This window comes from Saimiri boliviensis, chromosome 6 (assembly GCF_048565385.1).
Source record: "Saimiri boliviensis isolate mSaiBol1 chromosome 6, mSaiBol1.pri, whole genome shotgun sequence".
NCBI classification, from domain to species: Eukaryota; Metazoa; Chordata; class Mammalia; order Primates; family Cebidae; genus Saimiri; species Saimiri boliviensis.
The window spans coordinates 36,864,570-36,878,492 of NC_133454.1; the positions used below are offsets into that span (position 1 = coordinate 36,864,570).

At 36.0% G+C, this 13,923-nt stretch overlaps 1 protein-coding gene and 1 non-coding gene across 5 annotated transcripts in view; both read left to right on the forward strand.

The window, feature by feature from the left end:
- The window catches only part of ARHGAP42 (Rho GTPase activating protein 42), a 303,129-nt gene that overhangs the window by 224,651 nt on the left and 64,555 nt on the right, over positions 1-13,923 (forward strand). For all 4 annotated transcript variants that reach the window (XM_074400467.1, XM_039471250.2, XM_074400464.1 and 1 more), the window contains exon 7: positions 12,869-12,973. In XM_074400467.1, the coding sequence (XP_074256568.1) occupies positions 12,869-12,973 (105 nt within the window). The remainder of the gene's footprint in view (positions 1-12,868; positions 12,974-13,923) is intronic.
- On the forward strand, positions 13,742-13,846 carry LOC120364847 (small nucleolar RNA U13). The gene has a single exon (XR_005579983.2). It is a non-coding gene; the product is annotated as a small nucleolar RNA U13 (small nucleolar RNA).

Below are 13,923 nucleotides of genomic sequence, written 5' to 3' on the forward strand. Positions count from 1 at the left end.
CCACTCATTTTTTAGCAAACCTAAAACTGCTCTAAAAACCAAGTGTGTTAACTAAAGAAATAAAAAAAAGAGGATGTACATTATCTATACATGAATGAATACTCTTCACCAGTAAAGTGACCCATTTACCAAGCCTTTAGATGGAGAGGAGAAACTGAAGGCTGTTTCCCCCTTTGCTTTGTGCCCCACTTCCTCACAGGGCTCGGATCTGCTTGACTTTCCTATGAAGTCATTTATTTTCCTAAGTCAGTGTAAAACATAACGGATTCCCTAATGTAAACCACATTACGGAAAAGAACAGGTGGCTGGTCTTTATAAGCTTACTTCATTTTTTAGCATTTTTTTTCAAATGATACCCTAATGTGTTACAATATTGCCTAAATGGGCATCTTGATAAAGTGGCATGTATGATGAATAAAGATTTGCTCTCGAGTCAGGTAATCTTCTGTTGTCTGAATTCTTCAATTCCCATGAGATCAGAGGATAGGGTTAAAAAATGTATAAGTAATCGAATATCTAATTTAAGCCATTCTTTTCTTCCTATGTCAGTCCTTTAAATAATCCATTTATAATAAAAAATGATATACTCTATTTCTACATTAGTGGATATGATAAGAAGAAAGGAAAGGATTTTACATAAATCATTTTCTAATGGAAATCCACCAGCCATCCCCTAAAGATAACTGAAAACTGAAACAGAGCAGAGGCTGGGGACAGTTATCAGTCCCTGCTTGGCTTCCAGGACCTCTTCCTTTAGTTGGAGCCTGCTGACTCTCTCCTGTAAACTAGGCAATAGGCAAATTTCCAAGACCCACTTTCAACTTGAAAGATTAAGAAACTGAAGACCATCACTCAGACTCAGGGATTTAACTTTTACCTTTTATTTAGAGTAACAAACTGAAGTTCAAGTTCTGTTTACCAAACAGCTAAATCCTTAAATCCCCTAGGATTATCCTCTTATGTAGTAGACCCTTTAAGGATCTGATTCAACTTTATGTGACCTAGAGAACCTTCTGAGGCTCATCTGGGGCTCATAGACAACTAGCCAGCCTAACATTTACTGTTCTAAGAAGATGACCACTACTTACGGTTCCTGTTCCCCTTCCCATTGACTAAGTCCCACCCGGAATCCCACCAGGGTTTTTGAAGCCTCGCTTCTTGCTAGCAAACTTCTTCCCAAGTGCCTCCCCCTTGGGATTTTTGAATTTCAGCTCTTCTTGACACCAGACCGTCAGAGACCCCATTAATTCTGACAGTTTTCCTGTGTATTTCTTCCTTGTGTCTTCCTATTTCCTTCAGACACTATGCTTGTCTGCTGTGCTGTTGTTTATTCTCCTCACACCTGGAAAAATACTTTCACATCTGTATGCCTTTACTCCTCTTGGAAGATGATATGGGGGTCACTTGTTTCGCTAAGTCTCTTTTATAGCCCATCCTCTCTGGGAATAGTGAACTAGAACATTCTATAAGATGACATCAGATGTATAAAGAAGAGATTGTAAAAAATATTTGCTCACAGGTGGCAGAAGGAATGACAAGAATTTATGAATTCCTGAAAAAATACTGTAGAGAAGTAGAAGCCATCTTTCAATTGAAATGTGTTTTCTTCCCTCTACCTTATCCCAAGCTGTGATGTCCTGATAAGTCTTCTGTCATGCATGCCTTTCTTATAACACCACAGTCAAAATTGATGTTAAATTTGTCCTTCTTCCAAAATATTTTCCTGGCTGCTGTGTTTTTCCTATTAGAACGTCTGGCCAAACCAAATAGTACTGTCAGTTTTGGTCTCATCCTCATTTCTAGCTTCAGAGTCTCATCTATAGAGTTGTACTTAATATCCATTTCAACAATGAGAATAGAACTGGGATCAATGAAGCATTAGCATGGATGTTGATCTTTAGGTTATGCATTTACAGATTAATTTGGAGGAGAAAAGTTTTAAACCTAAGCTCCCAGGAGCTACAAACATAAAAAGCCATGAAAACACTTTAATGTCTTTGCAGTTTTTATTCTTTAGAAACCCAATGCTTGTTTGTATTGGTGTTACATGTTGCAGAAATCTAGTAGTCTATTCTAGTTTTAGCCCAGATTAGTTTAACAAATAAGCATTAGAGTAAAGCAAATGCCCTGGGAATGGGATTTATCTCCTACAGATTGTAAGATATCAAAAAGAAAATATGAACAGGGGATTGTGTTTCATGAAATAATATTCTTACCTTATAATGATATATTTGAGATTATTTTACATTATTTTAATTAATATCAAGATCCTACTGCCTGTCATAAAATTTCTATACAATATTCATGTGCTATTAAGAATAAATAGTTCTACATAGTCATTCTAAAGAAAAGCTAGGTCTGATACATGGACTAAAAGGGAGCATTAATATATTATTTATAAATAAGCTACATGTTATCGTTTCAAAAGCATTCCTGAAATCATTCTTTTTGTTTGTGTTTGGTGTTTTTGAGATGTAGTCTCACATTGTTGCCCAGGCTGGAGTGCAGTGGCATAATCTTAGCTCACTGTAACCTCCACCTGCTGGGTTCAAGCGTTTCTCCAGCCTCAGCCTCCTGAGTATCTGGAATTACAGGACTGTGCCACCACATCTGGCTAACCTTTTGTATTTTTAGTAGAGACAGGGTTTCACCATGTTGGCCACGCTGGTCTCAAACTCCTGACCTCAGGTGATCCACCTGCCTTGGCCTCCCAAAGAGCTATGATTATAGGCATGAGCCACCACACCCAGACTGACATCAGCTTTTTAAACTCAGTTCTCTGTAAGATATATAAGTTTAATGGCCATCTTTTTTCCAGCGTATCATATTTTATATAGAAAGGGATTATAGATCACTGGTGATAGCTAGACCCACCATTCTGTATAATAGTAATTACCCACATATGACTTTGAGCACTAGAAATGAAACTAGTCTAGGTTAGGATGTGCTGTAAGTATAAAATCAACACCAGATTGCAGAATCTTAATATGAGAAAATGGACAATAGCTTATTAATACCTCTTTTATACTAATTACTGGTTGAAATGCTATTTTGGATATATTATATTAAATTATTCAACTTTATTTCACTGTTTTTTTTTTTTTTTTTAAGTATTTAACATATCTTTACTGGCTGGGCACAGTGGCTCACCCCTGTAATCCCAGCACTTTGGGAGGACAAGGCAGGCAGATCGCTTGAGGCCAGGAGTTCAAGACCAGCCTGGCCAACATGGTGAAACACTGTCTCTACTAAAAATATAAAAATTAGCCAAGCATGGTGTTGGATGCCTGTAATCCCAGCTATTTGGGAGGCTGAGGCACGAGAATCACTTGAATGCAGGAGGTGGAGGTTGCAGTGAGCTAAGATCACGCCACTTACACAGTGGCCTGCATTTGTGGCTCATATTAGTTTCTGTGGAACATGGGCTCATCCTTTCAGATGTGCCAACATGATATGCTAATTCAGGTCTATGATGGGGGGCAGAGATCAAGGAGGGAGAAACAACATCTTCTGACTCTTAGTTATAATATTCACCTGCTGCTCATAGCTACCCGAGGCTTATGAGAATTTTTATGGATTAGAAGAAACAGTTGTAGAAGTACTCTGAATACAAATAGCTTAAATAAGAGTTGTGGAGGAGCCCAGGGGATCTCAGAAATATTTCATAGTATATAAAGGTTTGTGGCTTAGAAAACAGAATCGTTTATGGTTCATCAGCCTTATGGTTCATTCAGCTGTAAGCCTATCTGTGTGTTGATTATGTCCTTTGAGCATACTTAGTTGGAGTGATGTTTTGTGAGCAACTACTATGTGCTATGTGTTTTCTCTGTGTTAGCACATGTAAATCCATAACAGCATTATTATGAAGTAGTTGTTAGATGAAGAAGCTAAGTTGCAGAAAGACTGTTAGTTGTCTAAGGCCACAAACCTCAAGTGGCAGATGGGAACCCAGAACCCAGCTCTGAAGTCATGGTGTAGTACCACATACTCAGTGCCAGCTTAACTGCAGAAACTAATCCTTCCTGATAATATTTGCTCTGGCCATTTAAAATGGATGATTAGAAAATTATATTGTGTAGTTATATTAATTTCTTAAAATTAGAAGAAAATAAGAGGTTTACCTTTACTTTGGTAAGCAGAGACAGAACGTAAAAATAGCTAAATGAGTTGGAGTAAGATGGAATTTGGCTCCACATCTTACAGCTGTGCAAATACGGCAAATTTTACAAATTCTCTGCCTCAGGTTTTTGTCTGGTAATTGAGGACAAAAATAACGTTTAGTTCCCAGGATGACGGTGGGGATCAGCCAGCACAGGTAATACACAGAGCTTTTGTAGCTGGTACATCGGGAGCATCAATAAGGTACCAGCCAGTGTGTAAAACCAGCTCACTTTTACTATGATTGCTAGATATGAAAATAACATTTATGAATCCCTTTCTTAGTTGTGACTTTAATGTCCTGTGTAGCTTTTCTAAAAACACATTTTAATTCATGAAAAACATTTATGCATCTCTTTGTTAGTTGTGGCTTTAAAGTCCTGTGTAGCTTTTCTAAAAACACATTTTAATATTAGCCTTCTAAATATACAGCTAGAGTAAGTTTTGTAATAGCATTTTTATGTTACAGTATTCCTTTTAGACTCCATTTCAGTCTTTTTGTGTTAATGTTTAAAGTTAATACAGAAAATGAAAATAAATCATCATATATAGACTAAAATATAGTGCTCTTGATGCTTTTCCCTGGGACTGCTAAATTCGATTTAAATTTTTTGCTGAAGAATATTTTGCCTAATTTGCTAACATGTTTTAGCTTGTTATTATCAAAATGTATACTATAAAATACTTTTAAGAGTCTCTAAATTTAAAAAGCTTAAATAATTTTGAGATTGAACTGCTACTGGCTAAGTCTTTTTAAACAATCCATCAGCTAGTATGTAGATGTGTGGATCTTGAAAGTTTAACCTTTTGATGTTGTTTTTCTTTTTCAGTGTAATCAGTTAGCTTTAATTTAGTAAATCAAAGTGAAAAAAAACAAGGCAGCATCATTGTTTCTTGAAACTCCACAGGACTAAAGGTTAAATGTCTATCCTGCTTAAAATCTAAGTGCAGTCATTCTTTAAAACTGAAACCACAAAGCTTTTAAATAAAAATAAAATCTGTAATTGTCCTTGGATAAATCTAAAGTTTCAGGGTACTATTACTGAAAATTGGAAATTTGTAATAGAACTTAGTGAATAGAATTTTGTAAAAGTAAGAAAAATGCATCCTGTGTGTTTGGTAGAATCAGTCATGTAGCTTCTGCTGGTCTTTATCACCTTGCTCGTGACAGTACCTTCTCTATTGCAATTGGACTGTAGAGATAAGCTGGCTATTCATCAACGGCTCTGTTCCTTCACTACGAGAAAGTGTACCTCAGGCCTCTTCATCTGAATTCCATCATCCTGAATGCTTAGAAATCCATCTTTTCAGTAATTCCAATGACTTTTTTCACTGCCACGGCAATGGATGGCCACGGCTTTGTTTTACTAATCAGTGCACGTATTTGTCCATTCATTCATTTGTCCTTCCGTCCTCCCATTTTCAAAGTAGTTTTTCCAGGCCAGCATTGACTGGGCCATTTTCCATTCTTGGCTCTCTTTGTATCTTCAAGTTTCTCATTATTTATTTGATTAGATTTTTATATGCTTTCACTTTCATGCCATGAAATCCCTTGCACACCTATGCATTAGACTTAAAGCAATCTGTAGTCATTTTGATGCTATCCTTTAAGACATTTAAGTTTCCTCTAGGCAGGGAATTGCAAAGACTACAGATTTAACTCACAGGCCTGACACTTTCACAGTATGAAAATTGATGCTTTGACTTTGTCCTGCTTTTCTAATCTTCTTAGAAGTTTAGATGGCCAAATGTGAAGGATGGAACTATACTTTATAACATTATGATTTCTTACAGTGCATTATGGTGCTTTGTGTATGGGAAGTGTTTATTTTTATTTTTTAAAAACAACTTCAGGCCAGGCATGGTTGCTAACACCTGTAATCCCAGCACGTTGTGAGGCCTAGGCTGAAGGATCTTTTATTTGTGGGGGGAAGACGGAGTTTCGCTCTTGTCACCCAGGCTGGAGTGCAATGGCGCGATCTCGGCTCACCACAACCTCCGCCTCCTGGGTTCAAGCAATTCTCCTGCCTCAGCCTCCCGAGTAGCTGGGACTACAGGTGTGCGCCACCATGCCCAGCTAATTGTTGTATTTGTAGTAGACACGGGGTTTCACCTTGTTGACCAGGATGGTCTTGATCTCTTGACCTCGTGATCCATCTGCCTCGGCCTCCCAAAGTGCTGGGATTATAGGCCTGAGCCACTGCGCCCGGCCGGCTGAAGGATCATTTGAGCCCAGGAGTTTGAGACCAGTCTTGGCAACATAGTGAAACCCCATCTTTACAAAACTTAGTTGGGCCTGGTGACATGTACCTGTAGTCTTAGCTACTTGGGGACTGAGGTGGGAGGATCACTTGAGCCTGGGAAGTAGAGGCTGCAGTGAGCTCTAATCATGCCACTATACTCCAGCCTGTGTGAAAGGGTGAGACCTTGTCTCGAAAAAGGAAAAAAAAAAAAAAACTTCATAAAGATGTAATTCACATACCACACAGATAACTCACTTAAACCGTACAATTGAATGGAATTTTAATATATGCACAAATATGTGCAACAATCACCACAAAAAAAATTTAGAGTATTTTCATCACCTTAAAAATAAATGTCATACCCTTTAGCTATCAGTTACCCTGTACTGTAACCCCTAATGCTGAAAAACCACTGATTATTTTCTGTCTCTGTAAATAATTTGCCTACTCTGGGCATTTCATACAGATGAAATTGTATACAGATATTACAGGACCTTTGTGATTGGCTTTTTTTACTCAGCATGAGGTTTTCGGGGTTCATCCATGTTAAAGCATGCATCAGTACTTCATTTCCCTTTAGGGCCAAATAATATTTTATTGTATGGATAGACCACATTTTGCTTATCCAAATATTAGTTGATTGGTACCTTTTGACTGTTATGAATAATGTTATAAACCAGTGGTCCCCAACATTTTTGGGACCAAAGACCAGTTTTGTGGAAGACAATTTTTCCATGAAAGAATTGAGGTGGGGTTGTGGTGGTTTCAGGATGAAACTGTTCCACCTCAGATCATCAGGCGTTAGTTAGATTCTTGTAAGGAGCACACAACCTAGATTCCCTTACATGTGCAGTTCGCAATAGGCCTCAAGCGCCTATGAGAATCTAATGCCAGCGCCGATTTGACAGGAGGCGGAGCTTACCCACGGCTCACCTCCTGCCATTCCTAACTGGCCACAAACAAACTCTGCTGGTCTGCAGCCCAGGGATTGGGGACCCCTGTTGTAGACATTCATGCACAAATTTTGGTCTGGTTACATGTTTTTGTCTCTCTTGAAGTAGAATTACTGAGTCATGTGATAATTATATGTTTAACCATATGCAGGACCACCAAAATAACTGCACCCTTTTCATTCCCACCAGTGATGTATGAGTGATACAGTTTCTCCACGTCCTCACAGACACTTGCTATCAGCTCACTCTTTGGGTCTAGCTATCTTTGAACTTAGATTTCACTGTGTGTGGTTTTGATTTCTCTGATGACTATTAAGTCAAGAATCTTTCAATTGCTTTTTGACCGTTCATACGTTTTCTTTCAAGAAATGTCTATTCAGTTTCTTTGCCTATTTTTAAACTAGGTTAGTTGTCTTTTTACTATTGAATTGTAAGAGTTGTTTATATGTTCTAGATACAAGCCCCTTGTCCGATACATGATTTTTGTAAATATATTCTCCCATTCTGTGACTTGTCTTTCACTTTTCATGACAGTGTACATAGAATCATGAGTTTTAAATTTTTGAAGTTTCTCTATTTTGTTGCTGTTTGTGCTTTTGGTGTCATATCTAAGAATCCATTGCCAAACACATCATAGAGATTTTTTTCCTATCTTTTTTCTAAGTGTTTCATTGCTTAAGTCTTAAGTTGAGATCTTTGATCCATTTTCAGATAATTTTTGTCTATGCCATAAGGTGGGGGGGTGGGAGGGTTCAACTTCATTTCTTTGCATTTGGCTATGCAGTTGTCCCTACAAATATGAAGACTCATTTGTTGAAAAGGCTATTGATTCTCCCTTGTGTGGTCCTACTACTCTTTTGAAAATCAGTTGATGATAGACTATATGTGTATGATAGACTGTCATTTCTACTACACTGATTTACACATCTGCCTGAGCGGCTGGGATGTGAAGAAGAGACTGTGGTTTCAGTTTTCCCTTATGCCATTATCACACTGTGTTGATTATTGCTGTCTTGTGTTAAGTTTTGAAGTGTTGTTGTTGTTTTAAGGTTTTTTCATTTTTTTTTTAAATGGAGTTTCTTGCAGTTCCCTATGAAATTTATAATCAGCTTGTCAATTACCACAACAAAGTCAGCTGAAATTCTGACAAAGATTGTGTTGAATCTCTATGTCAATTTGGGGAATATTACCATCTTAACAATACTAAGTTTTCCAGTTTTTGAACATGAGATGTTTTCCACTTACTTTGACTTTCCTTAATTTCTTTTTACAGTTTTCAGAATACAATGTTTATACATCTTTTGTTAAATCTGTTTTCCTAAGTAGTTTTTTTTTGAAGCTGTTGTAAATGGCACTGTTTTCTTAACTTTATTTTCATATTGCTCATTGCAAGTGTGTAGAAATACAACTGATTTTTTTATTGTCTTTGTACCCTATAACTTTAGTAAACTTGTTTATTAGTTTTAATAGCTTTGCTGTAGTTTTTTTTGGATTTTATATATACAAGATCATGGCATCTGCAAACAGAAATACTTTTTCATTTTCCTTTCTTATCGGGACACTTTTTATTTCTTTTTCTTATTTTTTTTGACTAGAAGCTGGAGTACAATATTAGAAGTGTCAAGAGTGGGCATCATTATCTTGCTCCTGATTTTATGTGGGGAAGGAACACATTCACTCTTTTATCGCTAAATTGACATTAACTGTGGGAAGGGAGTGTTCAGTATTTTAATCAGTGATGAAGTTCTTAGGAGAAAAAGATCTGTGCTTACAGTTCTTAGTGGTCAAAGATGGTTACTGAATTATATTTGACAACGAACCTTATTTTGTTCATAAAGCTGGTGGGCGGGCTCTGTAGAAATTGATTGTAAGGATTCCATTAAACTGAAGAACAAATTTGGAGCGTGATTGGCAGTGCAGCTCTAGGAAGATGGGATGTCTCTATCACTTTGGGAATTTTAATAAGCTAAAGAAAATAGGTAGTTGTGATAATTGATTATTGTCAGTCAGAAAAGAGGGCAAGCATGTAGGAGTGAATCACATCCTTGTAAAAGCATTTACATTTCAATTCTTCTCAGTTTGAGCAACAGTTATGTGAAATTACTGTATCTGCCACTTAGCGGTTCTTCATCTCATCAACCCCTTTTCTTAGCTCTTACTTATATCTGCCATTTACATCATCAGTGGTAACTTAAGGCTTGACACTTTCAGAAGTTCCACATCCATACTGCATTTAGTTAATTGGTTATTAATGGGCTGGGAAATTATGAATATTTGCTCCTTTTCTGGCTTGTAATGGGGTTATTTTAAAAGACTAAGTATGGTATCAATTTTTCCAATTGGTTGGGTTATTGGAGTGACAAGTAATTTGGTTCCGTGCCCTTGGGAATAATAAAGTGCTGTGTGAGATTTTCCCAATGATAAAAGGAACTTTCTTAATATTCAAACCAAGTCTGTCTGTTTAGGAGTTTGCAGTTGTTATTATGGTTACTGTTAGTATTTTAAAGGTCAAATTTACTTTAGGGTAACCTGAAATTGTAGTCTTTTCCTCACATCCCAGCCATTCAGGCAGATTCACCAAAGAAAATAGTATGTGGAAAGTGCAATTCTTAAAGCTTTTCGGGCTATCTTGTTACGTTCCTTTGGTTTCACATCTTGGAATTTAGTAGAGGATGAAATGAACAAGTATATATTTTAACCTATAAACATTTAACTTTGCTGCCATCTAGAGGCAGATATTTTATAATGTGCTCTTTAATAAACTCCCAAATGCTGCTTCCGAGGATGTGGAACAAAAAAAAAAGGTGGATGGTTTTTTGTATATAATTCTTATGTGCCTTCCGTAGCATTGTATATTTCCTAGGGGGTGCTCAGCACGCATTATGAGATTAAAAGGTATTTGTCTGCTACTAAGTGAATCTGAATTCTGCTAGAAGCTGCCAATGGATTACCTCTTGACTGAAGTTGGCTGCATATAAAATGCTGAGGATGTAGAATAATCTGAATAAAATACAGGTACCAGGATCTTATTTTTTAAAACATGATTAAGAATATAAAAGCAGAGTTTAGTGGGAAATATTGGTTTACCAAAATCTGTGTCAAAATACATCCATAAGAATTTTAGTTACAACAGCTCACATGTGGTTCAGTGAATCTGCAAGCACGAAGTGGCCCTTCCTGTGAGGGAGTGTCTCACAGGTAATTCCATGGAGAGCACCCAGCATCTTCTCCAGATGTCTAATCTTTTGAAATAAAATACAAATTGGCATCCCTTATCCAAAATGCTTAGGACTAGAAGTGTTTCAGATTTTTTCATAGTTTGGGATATTTTCATATCCATAATGAGATATCTTGGGAACTGGGCTTAAGTCTAAACATGAAAGTCATTATGTTTCCTGTATACCTCATACATACGGCCTGAAGATTATTTTATTTTATAAGATACTCTTAATAATTTTGTACATAAAGCACAGTTTGCATATATTGAACCACCAGAAAGCAAAAATATCAGGTGTGGAAATTCTCACTTGTGGCATCATGGTAGTGCTCTAAAATTTTTGGATTTTGGGGTGTTTTCGATTTCATGTTTTCAGATTTGGAATACTCGACCTGTATCATAACTTTAGGACTGGAGCATCAGGTCATGGCATAGCAATTTGAATGTACTGGAAACTTCTGTGGCCTAAGAGTTATAATTGACCATTTGTTAGAATTTTTAGCAGTGTTCTAGGTATGGTTCTGAATGGTTTACTTCATGCTTCTGAAAACATCAGTGTACTTTGTCTTTTTTCCGTGTTCTAGAAACCAAGAATATTAGAAAAGATGAATCTCAGGAAATTAGGTGTTTTATGGAAAGATTTATCACAGATATTCTTAAAATCTTCTTTAGAAGTTTAATTAACCTTTATACTGATGATAATTTTAAAGTGCTATCTGCTTTGTATGGCATCCAGTTCATAATGAGACATTTTAATTGTGAACTAATTATAAATCGTAAAACATGAACCACTACTTCCTTAGCAGCTTCATAAACTGTTAGTTGATTTTCAGAAGACTAGTGTGTGTGTGTGTGTGTGTGTGTGTGTGTGTGTGTGTATAATATTTTATTTTTTCCCTGAAAAGCTCTATATATGCAAACCTTTATTAAAGGTATTTTTGATCCAATTTAAGCTGCAGTTTTGTTTATGCCATATTATATGCATTCAGGCAGACTATATATTTTACGGGATAATTTGACAAACATAGTATTATTTATTTTAAGATAATTTATTGAAAAATTAGGTTTGATAATTAGCTGATATAAAGCTGACAGTGTAAAATAATTGTAAAAGGGAAAATGCTACATTTTGATACAATATCAGTACTGTTTGAACAAGAGAAGAAAAGTTCTTAGACTATAACAAAATAGCTTGAAAACATTTTCTGAAGTGAACATGACTGTATGATTTGTTTGTAGTGAGAAAAGCATGAGATCATTGTTTTCAAATAGAACCAGTGTTTATCTATTGGCAATCATAGTACATGTAACCAGTTGATGCATAGCTGAATCCTCCCTGCCTACCCAGACAGAGGAGGTAACTGGATGTTATTTACATTAGAAAATGGTTTCAAATCGTGTGTCCTCCTTGATTTAAAATAGTAAAGTACAAATATGTGATGAGTGACTTTTCAAATATGTTTTCTAACTTTATTGCAGGAAGAGGTTGTCGGAAAGATTAGTGGACAAGTCTGTGAAATACAATCCCTGTGAATGAAATGAAAATGCTTAAATAAATTTTTTTTCAATGTAATCTTCCATATAACCTGTGTCCTGTGATTCCATGGAGAGCCTGTCTTAATTTATGGATAAAAACTTAAATGCACATATGAACTTGAGATTAAGTTAGGAGCATATAAATTATGACTTTGTAAAGACTTTACTTTCTCTGAAATGAAAGACCTGTGTTATCTATCTAGTTCAATGCTTTTGCTCATCACTTCCCTCTGTTTTGAGTTCTTCCCACTCCTTTGCTAAAATGTTGGCTATTCAATACTCAAATCAGTACTGCCACCTTGTGATACTTTTTCTTAATTTCATCTGGCCAAATTCTTACTCTTTCCCTTGGGCACTTCGTATCTGTGACTTACTGGTTTGGTCTTCCTTATATACGCACATCTTTTATCCCCTTGTTTTGATTAGAAGCTCTTCCAGGGTGGGATCTATGCTATTACACTTTAGTCTTTATCTTAGTGGTCTCTTCTGGATATTTCTTCAATGCATTTGAATAGCAGAATAGTTAACATGACTGATGTCCATGATCAGCCTCAAAAACTAAATTACTGTCTACCAAAAAGGAAATAAAAATTATTTTGTGGTTTCTGTTTTATCATTATAAATCTATTGCCTGCCTTGCCAACACCACTGAAAATGTATTAGTTTGAGGAATTAGAATGAAATATACTTTTCTCCCTATTTTATATTTAGTGACCATTAAAACACATTTTCATGGTTTCTTTATCTCTTTATCTTTGCAGCTTTTGTCATTTCTTCAGGGTTTATTTACTTTTTACCATGAAGGATATGAACTTGCCCAGGAATTTGCACCGTATAAACAACAGCTGCAGTTCAACTTGCAGAATGTAAGAGTATACCTGTTCTTACTGTCTCTCAGCAAACCTGATGTTACAGGGCAACTAAGTTATAACCAAGTCAAACCTTGGAATCTTTCAAATACTTGTCTGTGTGCAGTAAAACCTCAAGAACTGGGAAAATACACTTTATAAATGTATTACAATTTTTTTCTAGTAGGAAATAAACCCCACAAAACCCTAATCTTATGTTACAAAAATTCATACTAGCAAATTTTATAAAAATAAATGTTACCCAGTTACAGACACCTGAAAGTTTTTTACCTTCATCCAATGTTCTTGTTAATTTACTGGGTGATGCAGGATGAATAAGTTTGGAGAGCCAAATTGCAGAATGGTGGCTATAGTTAATAATACTCTGTTGAATACTTGAAATGTGTTAAGAGTTTAGGACTTAAATATTCTCAGCATACACACACGGTAACTATGTGGTGATTGATAACTTGATTGTGGTAATTTCATAATGTATACACTTATTAAAACATCACATTGTACATATTAAATGTACAATTTTTATTTGTCAGTTATACCTCAAGAAACTAGAAAATACTGGAAATAAGAAAATAAGACCTTAGAGAAGTCTTATTTTTAAGAGCAAAATTTCTATATTTGTGAAATGGAGGATTCTACTTTGGTATCAAATGGTCTCTCGTTCTTTGAAATTGCATGTAAAATATATGCTGTTTATTATTTTCAAATAACAGGTTTAAACGTGGTTTTGAGGCGTTCAGAATAACTGCTTTAAAACATAAGCAAGAGATCTTTTTGTTGTTCATGGGCATGATGATCGGGTGTCCATGTGCACGTGTGAGATGTGCAACCCTCAGTACCTTCTTAAAATCTCAGCACATTACCCGTCTGACTTGGAAAAAAAAAAAAAGAGAGAGAGAGAGAAAAAGCAAATATTTTATAAAGTGAGAATTATTTTCAAACAGGCCATC